Source organism: Myiozetetes cayanensis, unplaced genomic scaffold (assembly GCF_022539395.1).
Source record: "Myiozetetes cayanensis isolate MyiCay16 unplaced genomic scaffold, myiCay2020 scf3, whole genome shotgun sequence".
Lineage (NCBI taxonomy): Eukaryota > Metazoa > Chordata > Aves > Passeriformes > Tyrannidae > Myiozetetes > Myiozetetes cayanensis.
Window position 1 is genome coordinate 53,645,603 of NW_026087521.1, and position 17,699 is coordinate 53,663,301.

Below are 17,699 nucleotides of genomic sequence, written 5' to 3' on the forward strand. Positions count from 1 at the left end.
GACTCACAGAGGTAGTGACAGGCAGTTCTATGAACTGAGATTCATCACAATGGTTTGTTGCAAACAGAATCAGATTAAGACAGATGAGTGATCAGCATAGCACAAGAGTAATCTTGCACTCATGGTATTTGCTCTCTCTTGAACTTCACCTTCTTTTCTTTTCCCATGGCAAACAGCAGAATCTGTGACATTACTGGCCTTCAAAACATTAGCACATTTAAGTACCATTTTCATGGCTCATATTGAAACAGATTATGGATTTATTAGTAAATGCTGGTAATTCTTTTTTTTCTCTGCTTTAAAGAACTTTGTCACTTTGAGGGAATATTCAACATAATTGCACTTGATCAGAAGGCCAGCACTTGATCAGAAGGCCAGATCATCGAAACAGTGCAAATTCTGTACCAGTGTTAGCAGCTAGATTCTCAAAAGAGCTCAGCAACATGTATGGTTTAATAATCTCCTTATTTTTTGGGTAAACTAATCTAATCTAATCTAATCTATTTCTACATCTCTGCTGTACTGAAAAATATGAAGTAAGTAGAGGGCAAGTGAAATGGTCCATGTGATTTATTCTTCCTCCTGGAAGAATAAGCTAAGCCCTACCCACCATACAACTAAACTGTGTTACTAGTCATGCTCCTTGCTGCCCTGCAAGGAGCCCTGCCCACCAATTCAGCACTGCCTATCCTTTCTTTTGATATGTCTAATCATCAGTTTCCTTCCTTCCTTCCCTAGAAATCACCTAACACTCCACTCTTGCACATCAGAGAGTGGAATAACAAGCCCAGCCCTCAGGCTCCAGCATCAGAGATGCAAAGGGGGAGAACTGGGATGGTGTTTTCCTGAGTCTCTTCTCTGCCTGGCCACTTCCCATCACCCCTCATACACCTTATCAGGCAACAGCAGCTGCATCAGGAGCAGCCACTGACCTTGGGCAGTTACAAGGCCGGGTCCATATGTGCCAACATCTTCTTGTCTTGCCCAGCTGTTCTGTAATTGGCCAGGAACAGATGAGTGCAGTCTGTCTGTGATTCGTGTATTCTTCTCAGTCTTTGATTTATTTCAATACTAGCTTTTGTATCTGCCCAGCTCCAGACCAATTTCCCTTTTCCAGAGGACAGGCAAGGTGACATCTCGTGATTTTTTCAGTTCAGTGGTAACCAGTATGTGCCAAAGAAACCACTGCCATTTTCAAAGGCCTTTCCTTGTGCATTTGACTGTTCAATCCTCTATATTCTGTCCTCCACATCTCATATTCCCCTGCCAGAAGTATACTGCAGGACAGCAGATAGTGTCATACCTGGTGAACCTTCATTGGTTCATGTGGGACCAGTTCATTCCTCCTGGTGCCTTTGGTTTATAAAGCACCATCTTCCCTTGCTCTCCAGGCACTTTAGCCACAGAAATGGGGAAGAGCAGTCCTTAAGATGGGGAAATCAGCTCTGGGGGCTTCTACACAGTAAAGAAATGGACCTGTTGGAGCAGATCCAAAGGAGGGCTGTCAAGGTGATCTGAGGGCTGGAGCACCTCTCCTATGAAGACAGGCTGAGAGAGTTGGGTTGTTCAGCCTGGAGAAGAGAAGGATCTGGGGAGATCTTATAGCACCTTACAGTACATAAAGCGGGCCCATAAGAGAGATAAGAACAAACTTTTTAGCAGGTCTGTTGCAATAGGACAAATGGTAGTGATTTTAAACTAAAAGAGGGTACATCTAGATTGGATACAAGGAAGACATCTTTTTACAATGTGGGTGGTGAAGCACTGGCACAGGTTGCTCGGAGCGGTGGTGGATGCCCCATCCCTAGAAACATTCAGGGTTGGGCTGGATTGGGCTCAGAAGAATCTGATTTATTTGAAGATGTTTCTGCTCATTGCAGGGCTATTGGACTAGACGGCCTTTAAAGGTTCCTTCCAACCCAAACCATTCTATGACTCCACGAAATGCGGAGTTTGGGGTGTTCTGAGCAGAGCCGTCTCTCAGTGAGTCCCACAGAGGGTTGGATCAGGGAGCTCCGCTCGCCTGACTCTTTGCGGGATAACGGCATCATCTAGTGGCCACACGGGTCCCTCGCACGGCGCACTGCAGGGAGATGGGAGACCTCTTCTCTCACTCGGGAACAGGGATTGCCAAATTTTCCTTTAAGATAGGACTGGACAGGAGGGAAAACTGCACAGGAACCTCCTGGAGGGCCCCCAGAAGCCCTTGGCTAGTGAGACCCAGGCCGTTCCCTGACACTGCTAGGAAACATCACATTCCCCACCTCATTTGTTAACAGAAAAGCAGCTAAGTGAATATTGGAAGGAAAAGCCACATTGTGTATTTAGCTGAACACTGCCATATAATTTTCTAACCTCCTTCTTTCAGCCCGTGGGCCAAGTAGGCCATGGATATAAACATCAACCCATTCTTCATGTGTACCCCAGTTAAAACTTCCTAGGTAGCTTCTCCAGTGTTCAAAAAAAGACACATATAGAAATTAATCAAAACTATTATTCTGCAAGAAAGGAGCAGAATACTAACTCAGTGAACTAACCTCACTGATTTCCTCTTCTTTAAATCTAAAAAAATGAGGGTGCAAAACTTTCTATTTCCCTCCAAGAGTGGACTCTTGCAGCCTCGAGAGGGTGGAGTGCATTTCCGACTGTTATCTGAGTGTGAGTCAGTGCTTTTCTTGAGCTATGCAACCTTTAACTCTGCATTTTCAGGGGGTTTAATGTTTGCTTTAAAAATAAAAGCAAAATAAAATAAACTCTTCCAACCCTGTTATTTTGGTACTATTATATTTACTCCAGCTGAACCTTAACTTCATCATAGTACAGTTCTTCCTGTGGGATTTAGCTAATGCTTGCAAAGCACTTGATTTATGATGAACTGTTGAAAATTATGTTCAGGGCTGCTATACAGCTGAGGGTCTGCTCTGCTTTCGTTATTACTGTTGTTAGGCCATTTCTTACCTCAAAGACCCTTCGACAGTTTTCCTTCCCCCATCCCCACAGTCTTGCTTCCCACTTTCCCCAGCACAGTTGCAGAACTTGCTTGGGAAACAGTTGTATTGCAGCCAATATCAAGAGAACAAGCAGAGAAAAAGTTTACTTTCCTGCACTGGGTGCTGTTTTGGTGACATCCTATTCATTACACATCTGTGGTGTTTATTTCCCCTCTCAGGGTGCAGTGCTTTGTGTTGATTAACCCCAAATGTTTCCGGGTTTTCTCCAGTCCCTGTTGCTCTCATCTCCTCGGGCTTCAGTGCATTTTGTTTCTCTTCTCCTGTGGCCCTTTCAGCTGCAATGTCACCCCCAAATGCTGTGGGAAAATACCAGAGAGACCTCATCCATCAGAGGCATCTCCTCAGGACATGTGAAAGAAAAAGTTTGTATTTAGTTGATTTAGAAAGCCTCCAGCTATCAGAAGTCTTGGCTTGGCTTCCAAGTGGTAAAGGGAAGGAAGATGGAGAGCTGGGGGAAGTACATGCTATTTCCAAAAAACCCTAAGTGAAATTCCATGCCTGGGGAAGTCAAGCATGTTTCAGAATGAGGAGAGTGGTGACTATAGGTGTTGGCAAGGATGTGGAGACACAGAACAGGTTAATGTGAGAGGTGAGTTGAAACAGGCATCTGCCAGCAGGAAACCTCCTTACTAACTGTTGTTTTTGTCTCCTGTGGCAGGTGATGGACAGCTCAATGCCCCTGATTGGGGAGCACGTAGAAGAGGACAGACAGCTTATAGCTGATCTGGTTGTTTCCAAAATGACTCAGCTTGTCATCACTGCTGGATCTACACCATCACCGCTGAGGCCTTGGGTATGAGTGAACAGAGACCTTGTGGCCAAGTTATTTCCCTGAACTTTTTTTTCTCTTTCTCTCCTCACTGAGGGTATCAGGCAGTCAGACCTCTCAGAGAGCTGAACAGTCTCATATGGGAGTGTATTGGGCAGACTGACTCCTGTTCTTCCAAAGAAGTCTCTCATACACTCTTTGAAGTGGGTGTCCCTAAGGAACACAACTCTCTCCCTTACTCTCCTCCCATATAAGTGTGACACCACATCAGTAGCATGTCCATGCATCTAGACATTCTGACTTGCTAAATTCATGGGTTCATATTGAGATCAGACATTTTTAGAGTTTCTTCTAATGCCCAACTTCGCTTCCATCTAACACCATCCCTGAGGATAGGTTTCGTTCCAGTTTTTGCATCCCTGATGAAAATCTGTGCTTTCAAGAGCAGAAAGTGGGAATCTCCACCAAGACTTGTTCCACTGCTTACTGCAGCCTTTCTTCATTGGTGATGCCCTATGCCCCCTTCATCAGGAGGAGGCTTGACTAAAGCTGAATTCATATAAGATACTGTCCCTTTTGCATTTAAACTGGCCCCTTAGTGCTTCTTGTGTACACTATTTTGAGTTTCAAATGTACCTAATTTTAGTGCTGCATTTCCCAGTGGCAGTTCCATGCAAATAAAACACACCACAACACAACCTGTTTATCCAGGTGTATGTGCTATGCCTCTTTCAGTACCTAGCAGGGGGCCAAGCATAAAGGTTTGAGGACAACAAATCTGTACAACAGAAAAGACAGGAGAGTAAAAAGGTTGAGGGATAGAACTGATTGCAACGCATTGGTAAAATTTTCATTTCCACTTGAGATCAGGAGAAGGCACTTTACGGTGCTCTGCCTTTGTCAGATGACAGTCTGCTCCTGCTAAACCAGGTCCCCACATGAAGGGTATTCAGGGTGATTCCAGGTTTTAGCTAGAGTGAAGGAGTAGACATCTAATAGACACTAAAAATGCTCTGAGGCAGGGAAAGTGATACAGAAGGGACAGCATTTACTCTGGCCGAAGAGGAACCATGAACTGCCATCTGAAACAGCCAAGATATAGAGTGTATGAACTGAGAGTAAGGAGAAACCAACAGAAACTGAGAACATGGACAGATGCATCTGTTTTCTGTGTCCTTAATATACTGGTACAGTATTGGATTGGATTACAACAGACCTAAAATAGGGCCAAAATAAGAACAAAACAAATGGTCTTGGAGGGATAGGATGTCAAATAGAAGAGTCAAATAAGAAAAGTGTTTTCATCAGGAATACAACCTAAAAATATCTGTATATATAATCAAGGAAATCAAAGCCACAAGCATGTTAACTAGAGTGTTTTGCTGTAGAGAAAGAGCTTGGTGCCACAAACACTGCAGAAACTGCACACAACACAATTACTGACATAGTGTTATAACAGTTAGAAATGTGCAGAGAGAAATAATTAAATACGAGGCCAGTGAGATGCAGAACTAGAGATACAAGTGAAAACTTCCACAAAATGAAGAAAAATAGCAATTCTGAAAATAAGGACAGCAGTACTGAATATATAGCAATATGAATTCTTGGACACCCTATGGGTATGAAGAGAATACCTATACAATTTGACCTCTCTATACTAGTCTCTGGATCCAGAAAAACTGAGAAATTATGAAACAGAGTGCACAGCTTTGGCAGAGATGGAAGAAGGAACAAGCCATAACAATGTGAGACTACAGCTATCAAGAAGCAAATCAAATAGTACAGTGGGACAGCAACTCAGAGGGAGGAAAGAACACCTTGACATTGCCTTAAGAAACACCCAAGTACAAATTCAGAAAGTTGATATGTACCATTAGGTTTGATGTCTAAGGGACAGATGCAATATCAGAAAGCAAGGGTACGACACAAGCAGTTAAAAAAGAAAATTAATCAACTCCCTAGCATTAAAAGTAAAACTGTATGGATGCTATTTGAGAGACCATTGTTTTCCAGTATGCATATATACATTCTGATTGGCTCCTGATCCAAGAATGTAGGAAATAAACTTGTAGAGATAAGTGACAAAGAGGACATTCAAGACAAATGGGGGGGAAAAAATCTTTCAAATTTGGAAATTTGACATTTAAGAAGATCTTTATGCAGCATCATACAAGTAATAAAAGGAAACGTAAAAAGGATAGAAATTGATTTTGAAAGAGCAGATAGAGGGAAGAATGAAACAAGAGTTCAACAGAAAACGGAACCCTACCAAAGAATTGGTGGGCTCTATGGATCATCCAAAGTTAAGGGAGAAAAGGAAGGCAACAGGGACAGTGTTGTTACTCTAGTAAATTTAAATGCTGAAAGCGGGAAACTTTTTTATCTACTTATAGTTTTTCCTGATGAGAATGACAGGGAAGAGAACAAAAACAATTATTAAATCAGTGATGACTAATATTTTTTAAAACTCTTAAGCCCCCAGCCCCAGATGGCTATGTCCAATGAACTGAAATTAGGAAGTGACTAAGCTGCCAAAAAAAACTATGCAATATCATTAGAAACAGTTAGTGCTCCAGAGGATTGTTGGCCAACAAATACAAAATATGTGTTTTAAAAGTTGTAAGAGTAATTTAGAAAAATTTAGACAAACCATAGACCTCATGAATTATCTCAAATCAGAATTTAAAGAGGAATACAGAAGACTAATAAACCAACAGAACCACAGCTTAATACCTACACATATTTACATTAGTTTTTTACAAAGAAAAAATGTCCCATTGATTTCCTTTTGATTCTTTTCCTCTCATTTCTTTGAGAATTCTTTCATAACAAGCAATTAGTCAAAATAATGTAGCTAGTCAAAAAAAAAAAAGCCTTAGGCAAGGTAATAGACAAGAGCTATTAAAGAAAGAAAGCAGAGAGGGGTAAAAGGCAAAGTTTTATTGTGGAGCAGAAGCTGACCTCCAAGACATAGATATGAGAGATTTTAATTCTTCCAAACAGATAGCAGAGGGGATACTTCAGGGATGTTGAAAAATGGGTTGGTTGAGCCCAGGACAAATTAGTTTTCATGCCTACAACTTGAAACTTGGTTTCATGGTTACAGCTACAGTTCTTGCCTTGCCTCTCTGATCCACCACCAACCTTTCGCCTCACAATTTCTCTTCCAAAGGCAGAAGACCTTGAGCTGGTTCTCACCCCTTCATCTTTGAGCCTCAAAAGCCTGTTTTGTTTTCATCTCTGAGGTGCCTTGACTGGCCATAGGGAAAGGCTGTAGAGGTGAATATGAGATTTAGGTCCTTTTCTTCAGCTGGTCTAATCATGATGTCTCATAGCATTACGATGTCTCACAGTATTAAGATAATAAATTTCCACCAACACCTACATAGTGTCCCACGCTATGTAGGACTAGAAGCCATGAATGGAAAATTCCCAGATTTTCCTCCCTCATCCATTTGCAAGTCCTAGATAAATAGTGTAAAAGATGGGCTGGCAACCTCATCACATTTATGTTAGTCAGTTGAAACTAATTTCAATGTTTCCAACTATGAAACCTTTCTTCCTATTTCCAGAATCACTTAGCTCATTCTCCTGACCTTCCAGGAGCCTTGAAGACCCTTTTATCACGATACTCTCCATGTAAATAATCCGGCATGTACCAGCCTATCTGTCTCCAGCTTCCCCTGCTTTCATAAACAGTTTTGTGCAATAGGATTACTCAGACTTTTGTTAACTTTGGACTGGCCCTTTGTGCAGCTTTTCTGTGTTGCTTAATCTGTTTATTAAAATATCTGTCAAAAAGACTAAACAGTGAGAGAGAAGAAAGAGCAGATGGCACCAAACTATTTGCGCTAGTCAGAACCGGGAATGGCAGTGAAGAACATCTGACAGAGCCATGTATGTTAAGGCACAATAACAGCAAATGAAACTCCATATGGAAGACTGAATGGTAAGCTAAACTGGGGGTAGAGAGAGGCAGAGCATAAACAATCTGCAGATCTTTCAAGTGGCACCAGGCATTCCCTCGAGAAAGACTTTGTCGCATACAGGCTAATGAAAACCATTGCTCAGCCAATGCTTGTGTTGACAAGGGAAAAGCAGGAAATCAGGATGCAGGAGAAACGAGCAAGCAATGTATACAGACAACCCAGATATTGCTTCATCTGGAAAAATGTAAGCAGACCCACCTCTGGCATCTGCAGAAGGAATCACAAAGCTGGGAAAGAGAAGTTGGTGATGAAAACAATTAGGGGCTTGGAAACATTCCCATGGAGGGACTGAAGGGATTCAGTCTCTTGGCTTTAGAAAGGAGGTGAATGAGAAAGAGGGCAGTGAAGGTTTGCAAAATAATGAATGGTCTAGCAGGGGCAGGTTGTGAGAACTAGTCTCAAAACTCAGAACAAAGCAATGGAGACAAGAAATGGGAAAGACAGTGAGGCTGAGAGCTGAGCAAGACTCAAAGGGCCTGGGTATAAATATCAAAACAAAATATCTGGAACTGTTGCAAAGATTTTGCAGAGCAGATAATAAGCTTCATGTTTCAGGGTTGAAGCTGGCCCTTGCTTATTAGCAATCAAGAGGAGACCCCTTAGGGTAAAGAGATGATTATTCCATAGACATTTCCATGGTTCATCCCTCCTTTCTTTGGAACATCTGGTGCTGGCGACTGTCCAAAATGGGAGATGGGACTGAGAGACCCCCTCCAGCCAGATACATTTGGTAATTCCTGACTGCCTAAAAAACATTCTAAACTGTAACTTCATTGTTATTCCCTGTGAGCAAACAAGTTCTATGTTCTTTATTACTCACCTCTCCATTTTAGTCCCATGAGATTTTACCAGCCAGATGCTGCATGTGTGTCTGTGTGTATTTAAGGAACACTTCATGACTCTACAGTTCCTGTATTACCTCAGGGCTTCTCTTTAGGGACTCTGTATTAACTGGAATGGCTTTTTTTTCCTCTAGCCTCCACAAGTTCAGCCAGTGTCAATGAAATCTCAGACTGGACCTCCACTTGGACAGCTGTCACAACCACGGCCTCCTCCCCAAGGTACAAGTTCTTTGATTCCCATGACAGTGATGACTGTGAGTCCTGTAAGTTAGCCTTCTGAACAAAAGCTATCAGGACAAAGGTTTCACTCAGTTTCCAATTTGCTGTCAAGCAGGCAGCAAATTCAGAGTGCTGCTAAAGCAGACACTGTCATATTTCACAGCAGCTCTAAAAGTGGGATGAATATTGGATACCAGATCCAGTTGATATTCTTGGTAGGACTTGGCTCACCAAAATGAGGCCACTTGCACTGGCACCAGAGCAGGATTCTGGGCATGGAGTATATTTGTGATTGCACAAAGCTGTAGTGGCTACAAGTGTTAAGAAGTGATGGGGAGTGTTGTCAGGGCTGGAACAGACACCAGTGTGGGGATATCAGGATCCTTGGTCCATCTGTCCAGGTGTTCCCATGTCAGCAAGAGTATACTCCCAGCTCCTCCTGACAGCAGTATCAGGTTTGACTTCTGTAGCTTGGCCAGAACAACAGGTTTGGGTTATTCTCCTGATTTACACTGAGGTGATGAAGCACAGGGCTGCCGCAGGGATACCCAGGCCACACCAACCACTCAATTCACATAACTGATTAGACCCTCATTTTTGCCACCTTTATCCCTTCCTTTCTCCACTCTAACCTCCTACCAAATTAACACCCACCTCTAATTATCTTTTCCTCATTGGTCACAGTTTTGCTGCATTCAAAATCTAGTATTTATGATGTGAAATGCATCTATGTAATCTTGGCATAACATACTATTACTGATATGAGCTTTGCAGGACACTGCTCCCCGTCTGTCTCCAGTACTCCCTTTCAAATCTCTGTGAAGTTTTTTCTCACATAACTCCCCATACCACCTGTGAAACCCAGCCAGCCCTCACAACACTATCTGTAACTTTTGTCAGGTTCTCACAGTGTTGTCTGTCATGTCCAGCAATTTCTCATGTCACATCCAATTGTTTTCCACTTCCTCTTCAGAGAGTCTGCTACCAGTGCAGCTGAAGCCACCCAGAACACAGTTCCAGCATGGATAGTGATAGGATGGAGTATCTCACATCAAACTGCTGGGTCCGTGAAGGGACTGCTGACCCAAACCAGCTGTGTCAGCTTTCACTTCCGGCACAGTTGGTTCTCCAAGATGTGTTTACCGAGAAAAAGAAATACCAGATACATGGAAGGGTAAAACAGGTCGAAGTGACTCCCTTAAGGGAGAGTGGAGGGGCTTCTCCCCTTCAGGGAGAGTGGAGGTAGAGAAAGGGACAACTCTATAAAAGAGGGCATGACACCAATTTTAAGCCTATAAGACAGTTTTTTCCTCATTCTTCCCCATGAAACTAAACTGAAGAGTCTTCCCCCTTAGCAAAACCTGTTCTTCTGTGTAGATGTTTCATGCTTGTTGTCCATCGCATGCACTTTCTCACATTTATGTCTACATGTCCCTTTCAGGTGGCCCACGCCAGCCACAAGGATCTCAGCCTACAAGAACAAACGCACCTCCACAGCAGCGGCTCTCTCCTCAAGGACAGCAGCCCCAGAGTCCTCTGTCCACTTCCCCTCAACAGCAAAGGTCACCTGGATCTCCACAGCAAGTCCGATCAGCAACTGGGTCCTCTCCAGTCCAGGCTCCCAAGGCAGGCACATTCCCTCCACAGCAGCCTAGACCTCCTGCCCAAGGCCGGGCTCCAAGCCAGCCAAGCCCGACGGAAACATCCAAACAGCAAGCTGTCCCACACCCACACCTGAAGTAAGTGCTCTGATAACCTGCTGCTATCTGTAGATAGCCTGAGCTGACAGGAAGAACATATCACCTGTTGTCAGGCAGTAGTCCCCAGGGACAAAGGCCTGCATAACTGTGAGTGACTTCAGAGGTATATATAAATACCCCTGGGCATAACAGGCCACCACTGACCTATTGTCAGGAAGAACAAGTTGTATTTGACATCATTGCTAAAAATTCACATTCTTCCTCTTGTTCTTGTGCTCATTATTAATCATGTGCTCTGCCCTGGCCATATCAACACAGCCACTGCCTTCCCAGTAGAGTGTACACTCCTTACAGGCTGTAAACAACACAATATTGCACAGAAAGCTCAACAGGAATCATTCCTTCACTATTCCCTGAATGCAGGAGTCACACATCTTCTTTACTGGGCAATTTTTTGCAGTTGGTAGCAAAAAGGGTCGGGGGGGTAAGGGGAAGTGGAAGTGACCCTACTCTTATATATGAAACTCCAGATGGTGACTGTATGTTGAAGTGCTCTACTGGAGCAGCACACACCGATGAATTATCGTGGATCTTTGGTAGCAGCCAAAAAATATAGGCTAGGAATGAGAAGACAATTTCTAAGAATCAGAGGAGTGCTATTCTGGAATAGGCTTTCAGTGATGATGTTTACATTAGCAAGGCAAACCAAAAGAAGTGTACTTAAGGATCAAAATGTTGGTGTTAAGGATGCAGTCACCACACTATACATATTTCAGGTACTTAGTTTTCCAAGTCTGATCTTGTGGTGGATACCTGACCAGAAGAAACCACTCAGTGCCTAAGTGCGGTAGCAGGGAAAATTGGGAGATTTACTTTAAAAGCAAAGTCCTGAAGTTAAACACTAGCAGGTACATACCCAGCAGGAGCATTGTGGCCAGCCAAAAGACCTGCATTATAGAGCTGAGAGTCAGAGCACACAGGCCAGGGAGGGCAGGCAACAGCACACATTGCAGGTGACATGGCTACCAACCTGATAAACCTCTTGTGCTCTCACAGCTCAAAGGACAGGGCCATCATTCAGCTGGTACAGCTTATGAGAGACTTGTGACGCCCAGTATGAATCCATTCTTCTGCATTAGTAGTGAAATTACTTAATGGTTCCTCACAACAGCCGCACCAAATGGCAGTTGCATACTTTTAGTCAGATGTTTTCATCAACTCTCACCAGTCTGGATTGAGCCACTTGCCCATGTCGCATCCTCTCCCAACTCCCCATTCTTGGATGTCTTAGCACATGGATATTATCCTTGCTAACCTCTCCTTTTATTCTTTAATTTGTCTGTGTGATGGAACACAAAGCCTCAGTAACCAGCTTTGAATTACCACCTTCTCCTGCTGAGCCAGAACTCTGTTTTCCATTTCAGCAAATCGCAGTCCCTGACAAACACCTTCAGCATATCTGAATCACCTCAGCGGGGAAATGCCAGCGAAGATGAAGCAAAAGCTGAGACCATCCGCAATCTGAGGAAATCATTTGCTAGCCTCTTTTCCGATTAACAGTTCTGCACCTGGATCTGTGCTTTTGTCAGCCCTCACTCTACATAATAGCATACCTGATGTCATCCTGGAACACACTCAGTGGAACCCAACAACTTACAACTACCACCTGGGTAAAGGGAATTTAGAAAACTACAGTTGTTTTAATACAAAGAAAATATTCTAATTATCTGAAAAGTGACTGCATAAGTGTCACTACATTGTTTTTTGTGCATAATCAGATCTGTTCAAATGACTGAGTTGTAAAGCAAATTTTACTCTTGCTAACATCTGTGGAGTCAACACAGTTATGACAGTGCAAACTGGGTTTTATTTTGATTTGTACATAGTCAATACAATTGCTAACTTCCAATTACTGAATTCTTGTTAAGGTCAACCTAAAAAACATGGGCTTCTTTCAGAAACATATATGCAAAGGCAGAGTCAAGAATAAGTAAGTATTCATTGACTGACAAAGTGAGCATGTTTGAGCATGGAAATACAGTGAACTGTGGAACTTTGTGATACCAACTTCATAAAAGGTCACTTCTCAGATCAAAACTACGTTCAAGTTAAATATGGTACCAGGCATCAGTAAGCGCCAAAGATCACATGAGCAGGTCATCCAGATGGACTCCTGGTTTATTCCAGATCTCTCTGCTCACAGCAGATAAGACATCTCTGTTTCATGACTTGCATTTATGTCCCCTGCACACTATTCCCAAGTTCTGAGAGAAAAACATCATGTTCTAACCTTGTAGCCTTAGCTCAAAAATAACCTGAGAAATGGGTCTTCCACACAAAAAACAACTTCTTCCCCTGCCCCTGAAAACATCAGAGTTCACATTCACAGTTCACACAAATTCCAGACAAAACCCAGCTAAACTCCAAGCACTTTGGTGACTTGGTCACATCTGGCTAAGTATGTCCCTCAGGAACATGCTTAATTAATAGCAGAGCTGATGAAGTGCACATACTTGTGTGCTGAGTGTTCCATAATACTGAATGGACAGAGAGATGGAGTGAAATCCTGTCTCCCTCCTTGAACTCCCACTGACTTTGCTGGGGTGACTGCAAAATGAATGCAAGGTGGCAAACCTGCAACAGAAGAGGAAAATTATACTTTGCAAATAAAATGAGCTGGCTCCATCCAGAGACACCAAGCCATGGGAAGGCATGTATGGGATTGCCACAAGTAGGACTAATACAATCAGTATTAGTTCTCCCTGACCACCCCTAAGAATTATTCTTCCAGAGAACCCACAGACAGATCTTTGCCAGTGTGCTTTTTCTCTAAGCCTGCAACACTGAATGAAGCTGTGGATGTGCCCATGAACTTGGACATCACAAAACTGAGGAATTACACAAGCTATGTTCATGACTGCAAAAACCCACCCTGGGTAAATCCATGTATTTATAGCTATTTCTGCCAGCTGAGAACCCCCTTGCACTCTGTGAGCTCTGGTTATAACATAGCTAATGCAGGTACCAGTCCTTGTCCCACCTCCTCAAAATACAGCTTCAAGGTCAGACTTGGCTTTGTGCTTCCCTTAGCAAGTTCACCATGATGATACTCAGGAATGCCCAGGGAGGTCAGTAAGTTTTAAGTTAGAAAAATATTTGAGCCAGTGGCACAGATCTTTGCTATCATTTAAACCAGGAGATCCCCAAAAGAGCAACAGCAACAGCTGCATTTGCCATCTCGGATCTTATGATTCACTGGTGGGAATAAAGCCAAACATGGAAATCCTTCCTGCATAGCACCTGTAATGAACATCTAAATCCAATGCAGTCATCTGGACCTTGTATGACCTACCCCTGAGCAGGTCTTTGCACATATAATGGCAAGTAACAGCATAGCTTTTCCAGGTTGGAAGTCTCTCAAGAGACACATCTGGATCAATGATTTATAACTCAAGTGCCAGTATTACAAGACCACCTTACTCTCTGATGATTTGTTTCTGTTGTTATTTTCTTCCCCAGCTCTCTGTTGTCCTTCAAGGTTTGCTAAGCAGTTTACAACGTAGCATCATAAATATATGTCATTGTCTGAGGAAAAAAAAAAAAAAACCAGTCCCTGGTGTTTTGGAGTCTCCAGGAGCAATAAAAGAGTGACAAATGGGTTTGAGCAAGCATGGTCCCACTGGCAAGAATAGCAGATTAACAGGCTCCACTATATGGAGAAGAGGTAATACAACGCTGGTGGGAGAGGATTTCCTTCTGTAACACTTCCCTCAGCATGGTTTATGCCTTTCCCTACTAAATAGTCACCAGAGACGCAGAGTCAGAAATAAAAGTTTACTGCCAGAATCCTCAACTGCTCTATCCCCTGAAACTCTTTATGTCTCCCTTACCAACACAACATATACAAAAAAAGTAACTAGCGACTAGTGTGACACGGCCCCATAAATCGACCCCAGTTCATCACTGAAACCACAACAGCTGGATCATTTCTGATGCCACATTTGAACACAGTAGGGCTGTCCTCCAATGCACCACAGTAACAGGATAGCACTGCTGACTTGATACCCAGCAGTGACTCAAATCTCTTACCAGCTGTCACCTTTCCAGGAGCAAACAGAATTGCATCTCTCCTCCTCCTAGTTACAAGTACGAGCAATAGGCACTCTCAGCTTATCTTACTTACTCCCATAGTTCCTGAAAAGCATCTTCATTTTTATTCACAGAAGTGCTTTAATGAAAACAGTCAGCTGATTTCCTAAGTTAAAAGGATGAAAATCTATGTTGTGTCCTATGAATGTCCCAACAGTACACCTCAAGTCTACAACTATGATCTTGTGGCTAGCAGGAGATTCACAAATGCATCATCCTAACCTCAGGTTCTCACCTTTGATACCAGGTTTCTACTCCAAACTCCCTACACTCCAACAACGAGACAGAGGAAATACAAGGGGTATTCTCCATTTATATGGATGGAAAAGTAAGGTATACCCAAGAGGTATTTAGGTACCTAAATGTAACAGCTGGAGTTAGGGGCAGTAAGAAGGCAATAGAAAAACTGGTAAATAGAAGCTACATTTAAACCACAGGGCACACAAGCCCCACAGCATGCTTTGGGATCTTTCTCACACAGCTGTGAAAACTGTGTGAGCACCTGGTCAGAGCTTTCTTTTGTCTTGCTTGCTTTCATTTTCTTCATATGGAAGCCAGGAAACATGAGTAGGTTTGTGTGTTTGGATCCAACCCAAGAAGGAGCCGGGACACAGCTATGACACCCACCCATATCCACCACCAGGAAAACTATTTTACATTTTGCTGTTTAGATACAAACTGAGAAACATCTTGATTGTCGTGTCATAGCTAGGTGTGGTATTTCAAGAGAAATGTCATTTACATTCCCAGGCAAGCTAAGGTCCAGAAGAACAGCAGTTTGACTGTCTTCCACTAACCACAAGCAGGTGCATAAGACTTTACACCCTGTGTATGGCTCAACTGCTCCACATCTGGTTGGTTCTAAGTTTCATGAGTAAGATAAAACAATAAATAGAATAGCCAAGGATAATAGTTCCTTATTTCCAAGTGACTGTTAGCAGCAATGTTAACAGTGCTGGGTACTGACGAACAGTACAGGTAAGAAATGCCCATCTTCAGGCATTTCATCTTTTGTGATTTCTCTTTTTAAAAGTTTGCAACAGGAATCATACACTTGACTTGGGAGCTGGCAAATAAACAAAGCAAGCAGCTAGTTTTAAAGTATTTCCTCTGTTTTGTCTTCTAATTTTATACTGTTGGTCCCAAGATATTCACTTTATATTTCATATCCTGTTTTATGAATAACAGGAACTCCTCTTCAAGGAACTTGACAGTTCCGGGTAAGTCGGGTTCCTTTACGTTTGGCTCACAATACCTTTACTACACTGTGAAGGACAACAAAAAGGGGGAGGAACATCTTCAGGTCCCTTAGTGGTGTATGTGTAAAAAGGCTGAGCTCATCTCTTCAAAAAAACACATTCAAATGACAAAATCCAGGATGAACTGAACCTCTGGCATCAGCCTGGCAGAAGTATAACTTCATGACTGTCATCATGGCAGACAGAGCCCAATTCCAGAGAGGGACACAGCCTGCCAGCAGGGTAAGCCCCATGACTGTCATCAAGGCACTGGGCGCGCGAGTACCACTGGCACCACAAAACTGACTTATCTCACGTGCATGGAAATCATTGTTCCCAGAAATAACTTGAAAAAAAAAAACCCGAAAACAAAAAGGGTAAGTTACAGCTTTATCTGATAAAATAATTTGTATAACCTTATCTGAATATTATGTATTCATTGCTGAAGCACTCCTCACAAGGACAAGATGGGGCAAGACCAGTGCAGTGTAGATTTCCCTTTTCCTTTTTATAGTCAGAGGAATATAAAGAAGCACTATAAGCTTCTTTACAGAGGTCTAACTATAAATTTCACTTGTGAAAATTCTTTTGGAACAAGACAATTCAACCACTGCAGGTAAATGTTAAAAGTAAAGGATAATCTTGGTATTGAAGGGAAACCATTGCTGTGAAGTAGAAAGAGAAGAAAGAAGCAATACAACTTTTGACAACAAAATAAAGTATTATATTTTACTAGGCAAAACTTCCTGACCCTACTGAAGTCAGCTGATTTTATACAAAACAAGAAGATGAATCACTGAAATATCACCTGAAAAAGCACACAAGTATTACTGATTAAATAGCTTGTATTTAACAGGAAATGCCATTCCATTTCCACTGTTGGAATTTCAAAAAGGTTTTAGAAAATAGTTATCAGTTGTCACAACAGTCATCAGTACCATTTACATTTATAGAAACACTGAGATCAATCCTCTTAAAAAATATGTAAGGAATTAGAAGTTCTAGCAAAGTTTAGTCATTCTGGTCTTCCTTTAATTGAGCTCCAGCGACAGCCTGCAGATCTCATCAGGAGACTTCAGCAGTGGTCTTGTTAGTTGCTCATTTGTTAATAAGACAATACTGGAAAGGTGCTCATAACATGCTACAACACATTTCTTTTTGGCAAGATATAATCTGATACTTAAGTAATGGAATTAAATGGAATTTACTGAAGTGAGAATTCTGCTTCTTATGTTGTTGTGACCCCATTTCTACTGCAACCAGGTCAGCCTATTTAATTCCTTAAGTCAGATAGGGAGAAAAGATGCATTTCTGCACCACTTTTAGTTCACACACAGTAAATGCAGCCATGTACTACAGATCCTTATTTGTAAAGTCATGGAGAAAGATAAAAGTTTTGCTGCTGATTCTTTGTAAAGTTGCTCTGCTTCTGTTTAGACTTCTGAGTTGCACTGTAGCATGACTTTACTCAGTTGTTTGTAAACTGAATTAATTTGTGTTCTAATATTTCCATTGTGAAGAAAATTCCTTCCCTGTATTCTTTGTGCATTAAAAGTAACAATACAAAAATGCTTTTTACCTAATAAAACATTACAGGAAAAGGGAAACAACATATTCAAAAATTTCCATGAACACACATCTACCATGACAGTGGTAGCATCCTGTTTTATGTGGTACACGGTAACTTTTTTGTTAATAAAGATTATTAATTAACCCAGTAGATTTTAAACAACATCATTTCTCCTGGCAATTTAGTAAAACACTTCAAATAAGACAGACAAG

At 42.1% G+C, this 17,699-nt stretch overlaps 1 protein-coding gene across 4 annotated transcripts in view; it reads left to right on the forward strand.

Annotated features, from left to right (window-relative positions):
• Positions 1-17,637, forward strand: part of SYN3 (synapsin III) — a 196,793-nt gene extending 179,156 nt beyond the window's left edge. For all 4 annotated transcript variants that reach the window (XM_050323705.1, XM_050323704.1, XM_050323707.1 and 1 more), the window contains 4 exons: positions 3,670-3,804; positions 8,746-8,830; positions 10,272-10,569; positions 11,955-17,637. In XM_050323705.1, the coding sequence (XP_050179662.1) occupies positions 3,670-3,804; positions 8,746-8,830; positions 10,272-10,569; positions 11,955-12,087 (651 nt within the window). In that variant the 3' untranslated portion in view covers positions 12,088-17,637. The remainder of the gene's footprint in view (positions 1-3,669; positions 3,805-8,745; positions 8,831-10,271; positions 10,570-11,954) is intronic.
• The last annotated feature ends 62 nt before the right edge of the window (positions 17,638-17,699 follow it).